Here is a 14,556-nt window from a genome sequence, read left to right on the forward strand (position 1 = left end):
ATTTTAAAGAACTAAGTAATAATTATCATATTTTAAGTATAGAGGAGTAGGATTGGGAATTAAAGACATTTCATCTTTTATTAACGTCTCTTTTTAAGTGGTATTGGCGATATTCGACTCAAAGAGAAAGTTTTTGAGCTAAGGTAATCAGAAATAAGTATGGTGATGATTGGTCTGGTTAATTTACCAAACAAGTCCAATGGACATATGGTTGTGAACTTTGGAAATGCATTAGTCGCAATTCGAGTGACTTTAGAGAGAAATCAATCTTCAAAGTTGGTAGTGAAAAATCGGACAATTTTTGGCATGATTCATGGTGTGGTGATAAATGTTTGGCGAAGACGTTTTCATGGTTGTTTGAAATTTCCATATGTATGGACAAATAGTTTACATGATGTTTGACACAATGAGAGGTAATTTTCAACAAAATATTAGATTTTGTAGGAGACTTGTTCAGGGTGATCCGATGTTACTCAGGGTTGGTTCTGCTCAATCAAATTCAAGATAAATATTTGAATGAAGATATTAATGACATATGTTCTAGAACAATCAAGATTCTTTTAGCGTTAAACTTTGTTATGACTTAAAAGATATTAAATTGAGAATTTATTATCCTTGCCATGCATTGTGGAACGCCGAAACATCATCTAAAATGTCGTTTTTTGGATAGTGTGCCGATGATCGACTTCATAATTGAGGGATTATTTCGGTTAGTTGATGTCTTTTGTGTTTAAAGTGCGAAGAGAATGCACTACACATTCTTCTTCATTGTTACTACATGAGACCTATTTATTTGGAACTTACTTTAGTATTCTTTGAAGGTTGTTTCAATTATGCCAAAAGAAGTGAGCTTCTAGAAAGCTTAAACAGATTTGTGTAGCTCATTATCTTTTTTAATAAGAAGTGATTTATTTTGCCAGACATTATTTGATAGATTGCTTGAATCAAGAGAAACTAAAGAGTATTCAACAATAAAACTCGTCTAGATTTCTTCAACGTTTTTTTATCACCATATTGGCGGAAATTCAAAGTGGCAAACTAATTGGGTGCATCGTTGATCTCTTTGACGATCTTCAGAGAGGATAATGTGTGGATATTGCCTAGAAAGTTAATATTTGTGTCATTTATTTTTTTATGTCTTTGTTTTTTTTATTGTCATGTTTGTTCAAGTTTCTTTCTGTTGATTTGTTTGTATTAGTGCTATGTTTATTTATTTATTTATTTGACAACTTTATGGTTTTGTTCAAACAACTTTCTTAGAATGAGATGAAGTTATTTTAAAAAGTAATAATTATCATATTTTATATAAATATATCAGAGGAAACTTGTTGATTTTTATTCAGTTTTAACCAAATTTTCATTTTTATAAATACACACAATTAACACAAAAATTAGAAAGTTCAAGCACGACGAGACCACAAATCAACGACACCACAATCATGTCGGTTTTTAATATATAAACATAAGTACAATACAATTACAAATAAATTTTGATATTACTATTATTAAGAAATAAGATTAAGACTATATAAAATAAATTTAAATTTATTAACTCGAATATAAATGTCCAATTAAAGACAATTACATAACTAATATTGCATTGAAAAGGAAATTTCAAATTTTCCATCTAGCTCGTTTTTAAAATTAGTATTGTCTTTTTTAGGTGTTATTATTTGGTATTTATAATTTAAATATTGATTAATCGTTTAACTACACACCAAATTAGTTTAAATTACTAATTTTAATGATTTTAATAATTTTAATGAGTTATGTATTATCAATAATGTTATGTGAGAAATTTTTTAACCAACAATTTTATTTATTTTTACAAAACCTAACATACAAGCAATAAAACCCTATTTTAACTCAAATGGAACAAGCCATAAATGTACATTCATGAATATAATTATATTTCTAGTAAAAAAAATAGTTAGTATATTATTTTAAAAAATCTCTTTTAAAATAATCAATAAACAAAATTTTACTACAATAATGTTAACTTGTGATTTCAATAACCTGTGGTTCATTAAAATAATTCAACTAATCTCAATTTTTTTTATTTTGTTCATACAAATTAATCTTGAAACTTTATTTGATTCAATTTATATTTTGATTAAGGGTTATAAAAAATTGGCAACACAAAAATTTAATAGTTTATTTAGAATATTTTGTGTTGATTGAGGTAACCCACATTTGAGATGTGGTTAATAAAATTTACATATTTTAGAAAAATAAAATTTGATAAAGATGAAAAAAAAAAAGAGAGTATATTATAAAACAAATCAAACAGAGCCTTAAGACTGTGAATCTAAAGATCTTTCATATGAGTCAAATGTATCAACCCTGAACCCACTGAGTGTTTTACCCCAGTTTGAAGAGAGCGAGATCGAAGAAGGTTCTAGACAATTCTTCATCTTCTGAAGCAATCGATCTGAATCCCATTTTCATCTTTTATCGGAATTTATCTATATCCAGGCGTTTGGTAAGCCCAACAGTGAGCTCTTGGCGACCAATTTGCACACAAGTCTCGAACACAATTGCAGATTTCAGAATTGCGACAAAGCTTCCCGGTGGTGGTGCTGAACAGAAGTCCGACCCATCTCAGGCTTCAGGTATTATCTTCTCTGATCAATGAGTAGAATACTCAGATGTGTTTAAATTCAGCTTAAGTCTAGTCTAACTGTTGAGATATGCGATAGCTTGAATGTTTGTTTGGCTTCAATCTGGAAATCATGAACTGTCTGATGGCCAAACCCATTTTGGAATTCATTGAATTGATAAAATGAATTATAGATATCATGAGGGTTTTGTGTAGTTAGATTAGAATAGTTTAATTGATTGAAAGTTGCTCGATATGAATTCTTTGAGCGAGTAACCTGAATGATTTTGGTTTTTTTATATAGGTAGAATGTTTGAGATCTAGCCAATGATGTTCTATGACTAATTGAGCAAAGATTTGTTCCTTATTTGGGAAGAGATGTAAGGTGATAAGGGTTCACAATTATAGATTATTTTTTAGGTTAAATGATTCAAAAAGGATCTAGGGCATATTGCTATCTTGATCTAAAACTTGGTTAGGAATTGTGTTAGCTTATATGGCCTTACATCATTAGGCTTATTCTGAGATAGTTTCTGGGAATAATAATTTGGCCTAAATTAGCCTTGATGATAATTAGCATTTGATGATCATTGAAGCTTGAATCTGTCTAATAATCATGTGTGCTCATTTGCAAACTTGGCATGACCTTGATGATGAACGATTGAATCCTAAAGATTGAATGTAACCTAGATCTTCAAACTTTAGTAACCTAAAAAATGAAAATTCCAACATGAGTGAGTAGTTCAAACAAAGAACTACGGCTGTCCTGATGCCTAACAAACAAGGTACATATGCTGTATTTGCACGAACACCATAAAATGAAAAAGGATTGTAAAACTAGCACTGGATGAGCATGTAGGTTTTGAGACCCTTTCCCTCGGTGTAACCAAACACCGAATCCATTCAATCTGTGGTTCGCTGTTCGCAAGACTTGTGTTTTCACTTTTCCTGGTTCCTTATAGAGAAAATCATTGGGGCAATTCTAAACAAAATAAATTTTCAATTCGGACGCTTCTATGTTTCTCCTTGCTCACTACTCTACCATTTATCTCTCTCTCTCTCTCTCACAGAATGTCTTCTGGATCGGAAACCCCTAGCGCCAGCCAGCCCTTACCGGAGCAGAAACCCTTGGAAAAGCGCTCCTGGGCCGACGAGGTTGATGAAGAAGTTCAAGACGAAGAGCCTTCTGTTTCTTCTGTAGAGAAATCCTCTTCCTCCAAGGACAAAGCTGTCGATGACTTAAGTCTGGAGTCTTTGGCCGTCGATGAGACGAAGAAGGTTAATATGTTCCTAGAAGATCCCGAAGACTCTAGCATTGAAGCTGTAAGCTCGCTTGCCTCTTATCCTTACTATCAATTTTGGATTCACGATCTTGATTTTGCAAGATTCAATTGTGATTTTGATTTTCTCTGTAGGTCACAGTAGGGGAGACGCCATATACTTCGGCGAAGATGTTCGAGGACTTGAATCTATCGCCGGAATTGATCAAGGGTTTATACGTGGAGATGAAGTTCACGAGGCCAAGCAAGATCCAGGCTGTAAGTTTGCCCATGATCTTAACTCCTCCTCACAAGCACTTGATTGCTCAGGCCCACAACGGTTCAGGAAAGACCACCTGTTTTGTGCTCGGGATGTTGAGCCGTGTCGATCCAGCCTTCCGTTCTCCTCAGGCCCTCTGTATTTGCCCAACCAGAGAATTAGCTATCCAGGTAATGTTATAACGCTTGTTTTGTTTTTCTTTCTATATCGGTTACCATGAAATCAATTGATAATGTTGCAGAACATGGAAGTTCTTCAAAAAATGGGCAAGTATACTGGAATTACTTATGAACTTCTTATACCACCACCAGCTGATAGTGCTGGCTATTTGCCTGTGGCTAAGCGACCAGCTTTGACGGCACAAATAGCGATTGGGACACCTGGCACAATCAATAACTATATTCGGTTGAAAAAATTGAATGCGTCGTCATTGAAGATTCTTGTTTTTGACGAGGCTGATCATATGTTAGCTGAGGTATCATACTTACTTCTGTAGGGTAATTTTTTTCTTGGCATTGCAGATAAGTTAGAAGACAAGTTATATGTTCCATTTTCTGTTCATTAAAATTATGATTTTTTCATTAGTGCAAATTGATGCTTCACATGGATTTCAGCCCAAATTTATCTATATATGTCCTTTGATTTATCTTCTAAGGTTCTCTTTGACTTTTTACATTGCATTGTTGAAATCCTTGCTTGATTTCTGTTGAACATTCCTCTAGAAGTTATTCATCTTCAATAAAGAATATTTCTGCAGCTTCTATCTGATTAATGAGATTGATTTTCATTTTCTTTTTGCACTTTCTTTTTAGCCTCCTTTTAGAAGATACAGGTGATATTAGAGTTTAAACTCACTTTTTATGGAGTGTTGTGATGGTTTGCAATATCTTGTTCTTGGTGTTATTTGATGTATGAACAAATTGTTGTATACTTCATAATTTGTTGTGAAATATTTATTATACCCCTCTAAGTTATGGGTCCTACTTATATATCATGAGAAACTAGATGATACAGATCATGATTAAGTAAAAGAATCTTATCCCTTAATAAGATGTGTGTTTTTTTTGTTTGCAGAGAGGATTCAAAGATGACTCAATTAGGATTATGAGGGCAATTGCGTCTACCAATCCTCAGTGCCAGGTTTTACTGCACTTTTGGTTCTTGTATTCATTAATTGTTTGCTTAAGTTGCTGTTTAAATGTTGGCTACTCTTATTTTCATGTGACTAATTAGTTCTTTGCCTATATTAAACCGGCCATGAATCACACATTCCATGACTTGTCATATTGGGTCAAAATTGGAAACAATTGGGAAACTGCCGATACAGTGTTTCCAAATAAGCCCATGGTTCTGTCTTGGAGATATAGACCTTGGTTTTATTCACACTCAGTTTCCAAATAGACCCTAAGTTCCAGCTCGGATATAGAAACCGTCAGTTCTCATTTGAGATCTAGATCCATAAAGTGTTTTTAAATGGGCCCATTGTAGTTTGAGTTAATGCATCAATCACGAGTATTCATTGAGCTCGATCATGGGTTGTTTGTTTATTCTATATGTCCAAACAAAATTTATTGTATCGTTTTCAAATTTTTCTAGTCGATTTATAAGGACTTCTTATTTTACATTAAATGTAGAAGGATATATCCATACAGTAAGAGATGAATAAGTTAAATAAGATTCAATTTGTTGCTTAGATATCTTTTTTTCCTCCTCTTTTAACACATTAAGGACTAGTTAATGTACATTGAGTTACCGTTTTGTAGTGCCTAGAAAGATTTTAGAACAACATAGCCATAGTCGCTACTGAAGGAGGAAATAGAAGCTTATATAATAGTGAATGTAACTGTAAAGAAAACTTGGATAAATTGTAATACTTCGAAAGTTAAATTTTATTGAATAATTGAAAATATTGTATGAGGTTCTCTTTTATAATCTTCTACTGTTCAATCAAATCAAATAACTAAATGCTTAAATGTAGGAATATAATCATGAAACAAAATATGTTAATTTCTAGATATTTATCCATTTTAAATAGGTTATCCCTTGACATGTTCCTTATTTTATGGCTGAGTTGGCGGATGAGTTAGCATTCATTGTTGACTTATATCCTTATCATCCCTAATTATCCCTTGAAAACTTTTCATGTTGTAAGACTCACCTGCTTTAGATTTTCTTCTGTTATCCTTGAGATTGACAATCATTTGACAATACTGTATGATACAATCTGTAACAGGTTCTTCTATTTTCCGCGACTTTTGATGACATTGTGAGGGATTTTGTGTCGAAGATCGTGAAAGACACTTTCAGAGGAGACTATAACAAGATGTTTGTAAAAAAAGAAGAATTGTCGTTGGAGTCTGTGAAACAGTACAAGGTCAGGTGTCCGGATGAGCCTTCAAAGATTCTGGTCATAAAAGATAAACTGCTCGAGTTGGGGCAGAAAGTTGGGCAGACAATAATATTTGTTCGCACGAGAAATAGCACAAAAATGTTGCATAAAGCCCTTACGGAATTTGGTTATGAGGTGACTGCAATTCAGGGTGCTCTTAATCAAGAAGATAGAGACAGGATAGTGAAGGAATTTAAAGATGGGTTAACTCATGTACTCATAGCAACTGATGTTCTTGCCCGGGGGTTTGACCAGTCCCAAGTCAGTCTCCTCTTCTTATACTACTACTTTTCATTCTTGTTCTTGTAAGAACATAATTTTGATTGTTTTTTTGAATAATAGGTCAATTTGGTTGTCAATTTCGATCTTCCTATAAATCATGAGAACCAAACAGAGCCAGACTGTGAGGTATACTTGCATCGTGTTGGTAGGGCTGGGCGTTTTGGCCGCAAGGGTAAGCTTTTGAATGTTAACTGATTTGTAAACGGATTGACTTTCTTCTGGTTATTTAAATATGGTTTTATTGAATTTTTGCAGGTGCTGTTTTCAACTTGCTATGTGGGGAAAGAGATTCCATGATAATGGACAAAATTGAGAAACACTTTAATACTTCAGTACCGGAGGTAAGTTTTTAATCTAGGCTATTTGTTTGTCTGTCATTGTTCTTTTTTTGGGGAATTAAGAAGATGAACATGTTAACTGAAATATTTACAGATATCGTCTTGGACAAGTGATCAAGGCTTTCAAGAAGCCCTGAAAAAAGCAGGATTGTTGGATGGATGATGATCATCATCATCATAAGGTCTTTCTGTTACATAATTTCCTTTCCGTTATTTTGGAATTTGAATTTGGCGTTCGAGAAGAAGATGGATGTGGGTCGCAAACAGATTGCCTTGATTTTCAAAAGACTAGTATATTAATATTATTGTGATTCAACTGGGATTATATTTGCTTGTATTTGTTTGAAATCAAATATTTTGATAGTCCCACAATTTACTTCAACAAGAACATTGAAGACAGTTTATTTTTTCAGGTTTTGTATTGAAATTGTCAAATATCAATGATTTACTGTCTTAAAATTAAATGAGAATTTTGATTGAATGTTATGAATAGAATGAGAACTTGAGGGGATTGCTTAGGTAAGTTATTAATGTATATTTCATAAAATATTTTTTTTTATCTAAATACATTTTTTATTTATTTATATAAAGAGTTAATTAAAATAAGTAATTCAAATAAGGAGTTATATGAAATATTAATTTGTAAATACTACAATAATTTTTTAAAAATTAAAATAATATAATAAATTTATAAGAATTAAAATTTTAATGTTAACAATTTTAACTTATAAGAGAGTTTCAAAAGATTAGCTTCAAAAACTTTTATTTAACAAAAAAAAAATAAAGAGAAAAATAATAAAGAAAATAAAGAGAAACAACTATAAATAAAAATAAAGAAAATAAAGAGAAACAACTATAAGTTTATAACTCAGTTATTACGATATACACAGACTCGAAAAAGTATCACCAAGATATTTAATGGGTATGAATAACAAACGACACACAAAAAATCGAGAATATTATTTGGATTATGAAAATTCGTAACGAAAAATTCAATCTAACTAAACAAGATATTAGAGTAACAAAATACAATATTAACTCAAATATGAGTGTTGAAAAGAAAAAAAACGCCAAAAATGTTAAAAAAAGTCATCAAAATAGTCAAAAAAAACCAATTAATGGTTAACCTTCTCTAAAAGATTTTTGTAAGGAGATATAGAAAATGTATACATATTTTCTTTTTAAGTAATATTTTTTTCTTAAAAAATTACATTTTATTCTAAACACTTTAAAATTAACCCTTTAAAATAAATTGAAAATATGAACTATTGCTATCTATTGGTATAAATGATTGAAATAGTTTTTAAGCGGGAATAATGGTATTAGGTTGTCATGTTAGTTATCTTTTAATTCCTAAAAGATAATTAATAATAATTAATTTTTCAGTTTTTAAATTTCATATTAATAAATAATCTCAAAATATTGTTTAAAGATAATCTCAAAATATTGTTTAAAGATGATTAATAACATATTAATCTTATTATGATCGATATAATTTGTAGGTGTGAAGATTGTAGAATCTTCCTAGCCACTCCTGTGAAGCCTCGTGTTCCAATCGTGGAAGATTCCATTCTGAATTCGTGGGACCCAAGAACAGAATTATCCTAACCCAACGGAAGGAAAGAAAGAAGAAAAGAGAGATCCTCTAATAGCTCAACTTCATCTTCTCCATCGGTATCATACCTAGATTCAATCACAAACCATCTCTTTTGTTAATTGCTCTCACACCCATGTCTAATTTCTGTAATTTCATCCCGAATTCGATGCAGTTAGGGTTTGAGATTTGATTTTGACAAATAAAAACCTACCCATGTATCTTGATTGTACACCCATGTACAAATAACACTTCTAACCGATGGGTTTCTCACTTTTCTCTCTAATCTGTTTCCTCCATTCCGCAATCGCAACCACCACCGGCGTCCTCATGATGTTCTACATGGCCGACATCTATTCCTTCACCCACGGCGCTGAAGTCGCGACCAAGCTAATCGGATCAACGAGTCGTGACCAGCTTCTGATTCGAACCTCGGATTCATTCTCCGGTCTTCTACTTTTCGCAATTGGGTTTCTTGTTTTCATGGTTGCCTTCGTGAAGGATAAAGAATTCCATAGTTTCTTCGCCAAAGGTTGTTTCCTTCTCCATACTTCGATGGCTGTTTGGAGATTCAATTTTGAAAGGAGGGTTGAGGATCTTGCCTGGGATTGGTTGAGGTTATTAGTTGGTGATATTGTACTTGCTCTGTCTTGGATTTTCTTTCTTGTTCATTCATGGAAGGATAAATATGATTAAGTATCAGTTTCAAGAACACATATATAGCCTTATTTTTTTAAGTAGTTTAGGATTCAGATTCAGAGACTATAGTTTATTTATCAAGAACATGTGATCAGAATCTCCTTCCATCTTAGTTTTCTTGTGTTGTTGGAAAATTTCATTTGTTTGTTTTTGAGGGATGAGATTTAGGTCTTTCAATATTGAGAAGTTCCTTTGGCAATTGAGAAGAAGAAGGGTACTTCTATGGGAAAACTTACAGGTAATTTTTCTTTTTAATATCAATACCCTCTTCCCCATGTTAGAAAAAAAACCCTAGTCATTACAAGAACTATAGAATTGTTGTATTCTTTATGCAAATGCATGTCACAAGAATGATTGATACTCACTTTATTTTATTGGTTTCCATCTTTGCAGCAGAAAACAATGAGATTATAACAATCAGTTCTTGTATTAGTTCATCAAGCACTGAATATTCTTCTCAGAAGAGTTTAAGTTCATCACAGGACCATAAGTAGTAGAGCTCTGGCAGATCAGGAGATTGATTCTAAGACAGTTTTGGTACTGATTTTCGGTTGTTGAATTCTGAGAGTCACGAGAATAGACAGAGGATCCCTTTGATTTTCATGAGACTTACTTTCTGGGGTTAATAGGCTTCTCAGAACCCCAACACAAATAAGGAAATTGAGTTTAGTTTCAAGCAACGAGGAAAATCAACAACAGTTTGATGTCTCGTGAAAACCGTTGTAGCAGATGAACAAAAGATTTCAAAAAACTAAGTAGAGATCTATCATGGTGAACACAAAGAACTGCAGAAAAATCTCAAGATTAGCCATTCCTTATTGTGATGGACTAGGCACTCTGATGCAGTGTTGGGCAAGATGGTGGATACTACTGCCCCCGGTTGATACATAATTGCGATCTGCCCATCTCTTTCGAGGTAATGTTTTTTGTTTTTTTACATGTCTGAAATTGTATGGATAATACACGTTAGAAGAATATATGAAATTTAGGGACTTGTTCCCTCTATGGTTATTGATCTTAAGAAATCTTATGTTTGGTGGAGATTGTATTTTTTTTTTCTTTTGAAGAAATCAATTTTTTCATTGTTTCCAAAAATTGCAACATTCTTAACACAAAAGTGTTTTTGCCTAAAAAATAAATGTCTTAGTTTCCATCTCCGAACGCCCTAAGTTAAAGTGGGGCATCAAAGGTCACACTAGAATTAGAAAAACTTTTCTTGATATATAGGTTAAATGAAATACCTTTCTTGATATGTAGGTTATTTTTTTATTATTTTGAAAAGAAAAAATGTTGGAGGTAAAGTTCTAAATATGAGTTAAATTGATTATAAAAAGATGTTTACTAACGGATTTAAGGTTAGGTCGAAGAGTTGTCGAACCAATAGTGGATAGGTCAGTGGAAACTCATGGTGTTATGAGTTCGAGTTTTCACACCTGAAAAAAATGTTGACTAACCAATGAATTTGGTTTGGTTGACGATGAAAGATTTGTCAAACACCATGGTGGAGACTAGCTTAGTTGTAAAACACAAAAACTCCAATCTTCTTCGTCATGAGTTTGAGTTTTCGCACTTAAATCATTTGAGAGTAGGTTGACTAACCAATGAATTCGGTTCTAAAAAATATGATATATGGTATTTTTGGTTTGAATTGAGACCTATATTTTAATTGATTTAGCAAATAAATAAATTATCAGAATTGAGAGATCACCAACAACACAAGGTATCAACTATCAATGTTAGTTTTTTTTTTTCTGAAATCAATGTGATGGTTGACTTCAATAAGATCTGGATTTGGGGCGTGATTGTTTGACTTTTTCACAACATTTAATAAATAAAAAAAAAAATAGTAGTTAGCAGGTGGCTGTTGGGATGGTTGGCGCTGTAATGTTCATTTATGTGTGTAGATTATTTCAGATAAATTTCATTTTACACTTGTATTTTATTTATTTATTTATTTATTATTTTTGAAATATTTAATGTATAACTTAGGTAATTCATAACACCAAAGTTTAACTAATCATGTTGCACAAAGCTTATAATCATAATGTTTATTTATTTTGGAAAATAAATTTAATTTGATTTATTATATTTTTTTAAAATAATGCATCACTTAGATATTTAAATTACAAAAAGTTCAATTATTTAATGAAAAAAATAAATAGTATTACTATTAAGATTATTCAACTGACAAGATTTAAAAAAGTATTAATATAAGAGTTGTAATTTAATTAAAATTTATCATACCCTGAAATTAATGCTTAAAGTAATTAAATGAGTAAAATGAATTTTTTATTTATTTATTTGTTGTAATCATTAAAACAATTTTTTTTTTTTTTTGCTATAATAACAATATCTAGCTTACTTTACTATTGTGGTTTAATGTATATAGTGGACATAAGATCAAAATCTTATGGTTCCACTAAGTAGTCTCAATTTTACAATTCGATTAATTATATTATTATAAAATATTTGTGTATATAAATAGTTTAATTTAGAAAATAACAAATATTTATGAATGTTATACATTATTTAATCTATTCTAATCAATTTAAATATTTAGCAGTGTTGACTGTTTGTCTTTAATATTATTATCATCCCATATCTTCTCTATAATCAAATCTACATTCTAAACAAAACATAATTATATATTTAGTTTTCTATTAAATCTTTTTTTTTTATCAATAACCACTCTTATTAATATTCTCATCCAACTTAATATTCTTTTGAGAAAAAAAATATTCTTTTATTCTATTATTAAAATAAAAATATGTTTTTTTTACACAAATTTTATAAGTTTTGACTAAAGAGTTTAAAAGGACCACTAATGAAAGTATCACGAGTTTGAAAGGCGAAATCAACTAAGGCCATCCTTACTCCTTAGTGCCTTACGGTGGAAGGCAACGCTAAATAATATATCGACAGGATGGATCTGCCCTCGGGACCGAAAGTAAATAGTTGCATATAATTTGATTAAAAATATAAATGGGTAAATTTTTTGTTCCTCCAAAAGTCCAAGGACTCCAATGATTATTTTCTTATCATCAAATTTTTTTTATATACATGCCAAATTATACACAAATTCACAAAAATATGTAGCCGTTGAACCAACATGGGAAGACTACTCTATTTCACTCTCTCTCTTATACTCTCAATTTCCAATTTCCGGCGAACATCCGCCGCCGTCGACGACAACACCCTCAAAATAGGCTTCACCGCCGTCCCCGACTCTTCCATTTCCAACTTCCAATCTCTACTCATCGATTCCACCGGCAATTACTCACTCGGTTTCCTTCGACTCGACCGAACCCAACTCAATCTCGCCCTCATCCACCTTCCATCTTCCTTAACAATCTGGACCGCCATTAAAACCACCAACCTAAAATGGTCCAAAACAACTAAATTATTTTTCAACGGCAGTCTCGTTATTCAAGACACCACCTCCGGGGTATCTTGGTCAACCGACACCAATGGCGATCGCGTTTGGATCACAAACAACTCAAATCTCATCGTTGATAAACGTGAAGAAAACTCCATTTTATGGCAAAGTTTTGATTTTCCATCTGATACCCTTATGGAAAATCAGATTTTCACTAGTACCATGAAATTGGTTTCGTCAAACGGGTTGTATAGTATGAAATTAGGATCCGATTATTTCGGTCTGTACTCCGCCGCCGGCGGCGGCGCCGGTCAGATTTATTTTAAACACGGTGCTTTACAGGCGAAGGCGGATATAATAGAGGGTAAACCAATTTATATTGTTATAAGCCCAGATGGGTATATGGGTATGTATCAAAACGGGTCAAATACTCCGGTTGACGTTGAACCCTTTAGCAGCTTCCAACAAAACGGGTCTGGACTTCACAGGATCCGACTTGAACAAGACGGGAATTTAAAGGGTTATTACTGGATCGGGTCAAGTTGGGTTTTGGATTATAAATCGATTTCCGACCCGTGTGAGTTACCGAGTTCTTGTGGGTCATATTCGATTTGTGAAGAAGGGAAAGGTTGTTCTTGTATTGATAACCGGACGGAATATAGGTCATCCTCCGGCGGTTGTACTTCGCCGGGAAATGATCTTCACGGCGACTTTTGCGGTACCGGCGCCGACGCCGGCATATTGAGAAGGGAAGGTGTTGAGTTGCCACGTAAGGAATTAATGGCGGCGGAAAAAATGAATTCTCAATCTCAATGTGAGAATGCATGTGAAAGAAACTGTTCATGTTGGGGGGCGGTGTATAGTAACTCTTCTGGGTTGTGTTACAGGATAGAATACCCCATACAGACTTTATTAGCTATTTCGGATAAGACAAAGACGGGTTATTTTAAGATACGTGAGGGTGCAAGGGAAATGGGTGTGGTCCCTATGGGATTAAAGGTTGGGATTGGTTTATTAAGTGGGGTGATTGTTTTATTGGCTATTGGTATTGGATTTGGGTTTTATGGGATTTGGAAGAATAAAAGAGAGGGTGTGATTGGGTACGGGGAGGAACACGGTGCTCCTTCAGTTGGTGGACCGTATAAGAATCTAGCGGCGGCTAGTTTTCGTTCGATTGAACTTTCTGAAAGATGATGACGCATGGGATGACGTATAATGTTAGTGTTTTCTCCATTAAGGAGAAAAGAAAAAAGCACTATGTGGGATCCACTCCTTCATGAATCCTGTTGTGCAAGTTTCCATGTTGTATGAATTTTTGTGATTTTTTAAATTTTCTTTTTTTTATAGTTAATTTTTAATTGAAAAGTCTATTTCAATTCAAATTTGTTGAAAATTTAGAAAGAATTAGAATTTTTACATATTTTTTATAATAAATAAATAAATAAAAAATTTTAATGATGGAGAATCGCTTCAACTCAAAGCGCTTCGAAATAAAATCGAATCCGTGACATGTTTTGTCTCTTAAGCCACCTCTTATCACTAACCGGTTATTTTAGTGAATTAAAAAGAATTATTTTACTTTTTAATTTTGATAAATTTTGTACAAGTATCATTTGCCTATCATATTTTGCATATATAAACCCTTTTATCATTTGAGAGACTTCATTTTAATTAAATAATTATATTAAATTGGAAGGATTATGGTGACCAATTTGTTAGAAAACTAATGGTTTATTGTAT

At 32.5% G+C, this 14,556-nt stretch overlaps 3 protein-coding genes across 4 annotated transcripts; all 3 read left to right on the top strand.

Moving 5' to 3' along the window:
- The first annotated feature begins 2,341 nt into the window (after positions 1 to 2,341).
- Positions 2,342 to 7,556, top strand: LOC124931231 (DEAD-box ATP-dependent RNA helicase 38-like). Of its 2 annotated transcripts, XM_047471656.1 has the most exons (9): positions 2,342 to 2,612; positions 3,670 to 3,922; positions 4,015 to 4,308; positions 4,380 to 4,613; positions 5,213 to 5,278; positions 6,372 to 6,788; positions 6,870 to 6,981; positions 7,065 to 7,150; positions 7,242 to 7,556. In XM_047471656.1, exons 2-9 carry the CDS (start codon positions 3,671 to 3,673, stop codon positions 7,308 to 7,310), a joined length of 1,530 nt encoding a protein of 509 aa, XP_047327612.1. In that variant the 5' UTR covers positions 2,342 to 2,612; position 3,670; the 3' UTR covers positions 7,311 to 7,556. The 2 variants fall into 2 exon arrangements, with proteins under 2 accessions (XP_047327612.1, XP_047327613.1); XM_047471657.1 differs by lacking the exon at positions 2,342 to 2,612 and having other exon boundaries at positions 3,617 to 3,922.
- Positions 7,557 to 8,774: 1,218 nt separating this feature from the next.
- On the top strand, positions 8,775 to 10,481 carry LOC124931222. The gene has a single exon (XM_047471645.1). It carries the CDS (start codon positions 9,003 to 9,005, stop codon positions 9,435 to 9,437), a length of 435 nt encoding a protein of 144 aa, XP_047327601.1. The 5' UTR covers positions 8,775 to 9,002; the 3' UTR covers positions 9,438 to 10,481.
- Positions 10,482 to 12,514: 2,033 nt separating this feature from the next.
- Positions 12,515 to 14,157, top strand: LOC124931094 (PAN domain-containing protein At5g03700). Its single transcript, XM_047471484.1, has one exon. It carries the CDS (start codon positions 12,550 to 12,552, stop codon positions 14,008 to 14,010), a length of 1,461 nt encoding a protein of 486 aa, XP_047327440.1. The 5' UTR covers positions 12,515 to 12,549; the 3' UTR covers positions 14,011 to 14,157.
- The last annotated feature ends 399 nt before the right edge of the window (positions 14,158 to 14,556 follow it).

Source organism: Impatiens glandulifera, chromosome 3 (genome assembly GCF_907164915.1).
Source record: "Impatiens glandulifera chromosome 3, dImpGla2.1, whole genome shotgun sequence".
NCBI lineage: Eukaryota > Viridiplantae > Streptophyta > Magnoliopsida > Ericales > Balsaminaceae > Impatiens > Impatiens glandulifera.

Bases quoted from the DNA above. Each gene is read 5' to 3' on its own strand.
- LOC124931094 (XM_047471484.1), top strand. From the start codon at position 12,550: ATGGGAAGACTACTCTATTTCACTCTCTCTCTTATACTCTCAATTTCC.
- LOC124931222 (XM_047471645.1), top strand. From the start codon at position 9,003: ATGGGTTTCTCACTTTTCTCTCTAATCTGTTTCCTCCATTCCGCAATC.
- LOC124931231 (XM_047471656.1), top strand. From the start codon at position 3,671: ATGTCTTCTGGATCGGAAACCCCTAGCGCCAGCCAGCCCTTACCGGAG. The intron at 4,309-4,379 runs GTAATGTTATAA...ATAATGTTGCAG, and splicing joins CCAGAGAATTAGCTATCCAG to AACATGGAAGTTCTTCAAAA. The intron at 7,151-7,241 runs GTAAGTTTTTAA...AAATATTTACAG, and splicing joins TTAATACTTCAGTACCGGAG to ATATCGTCTTGGACAAGTGA.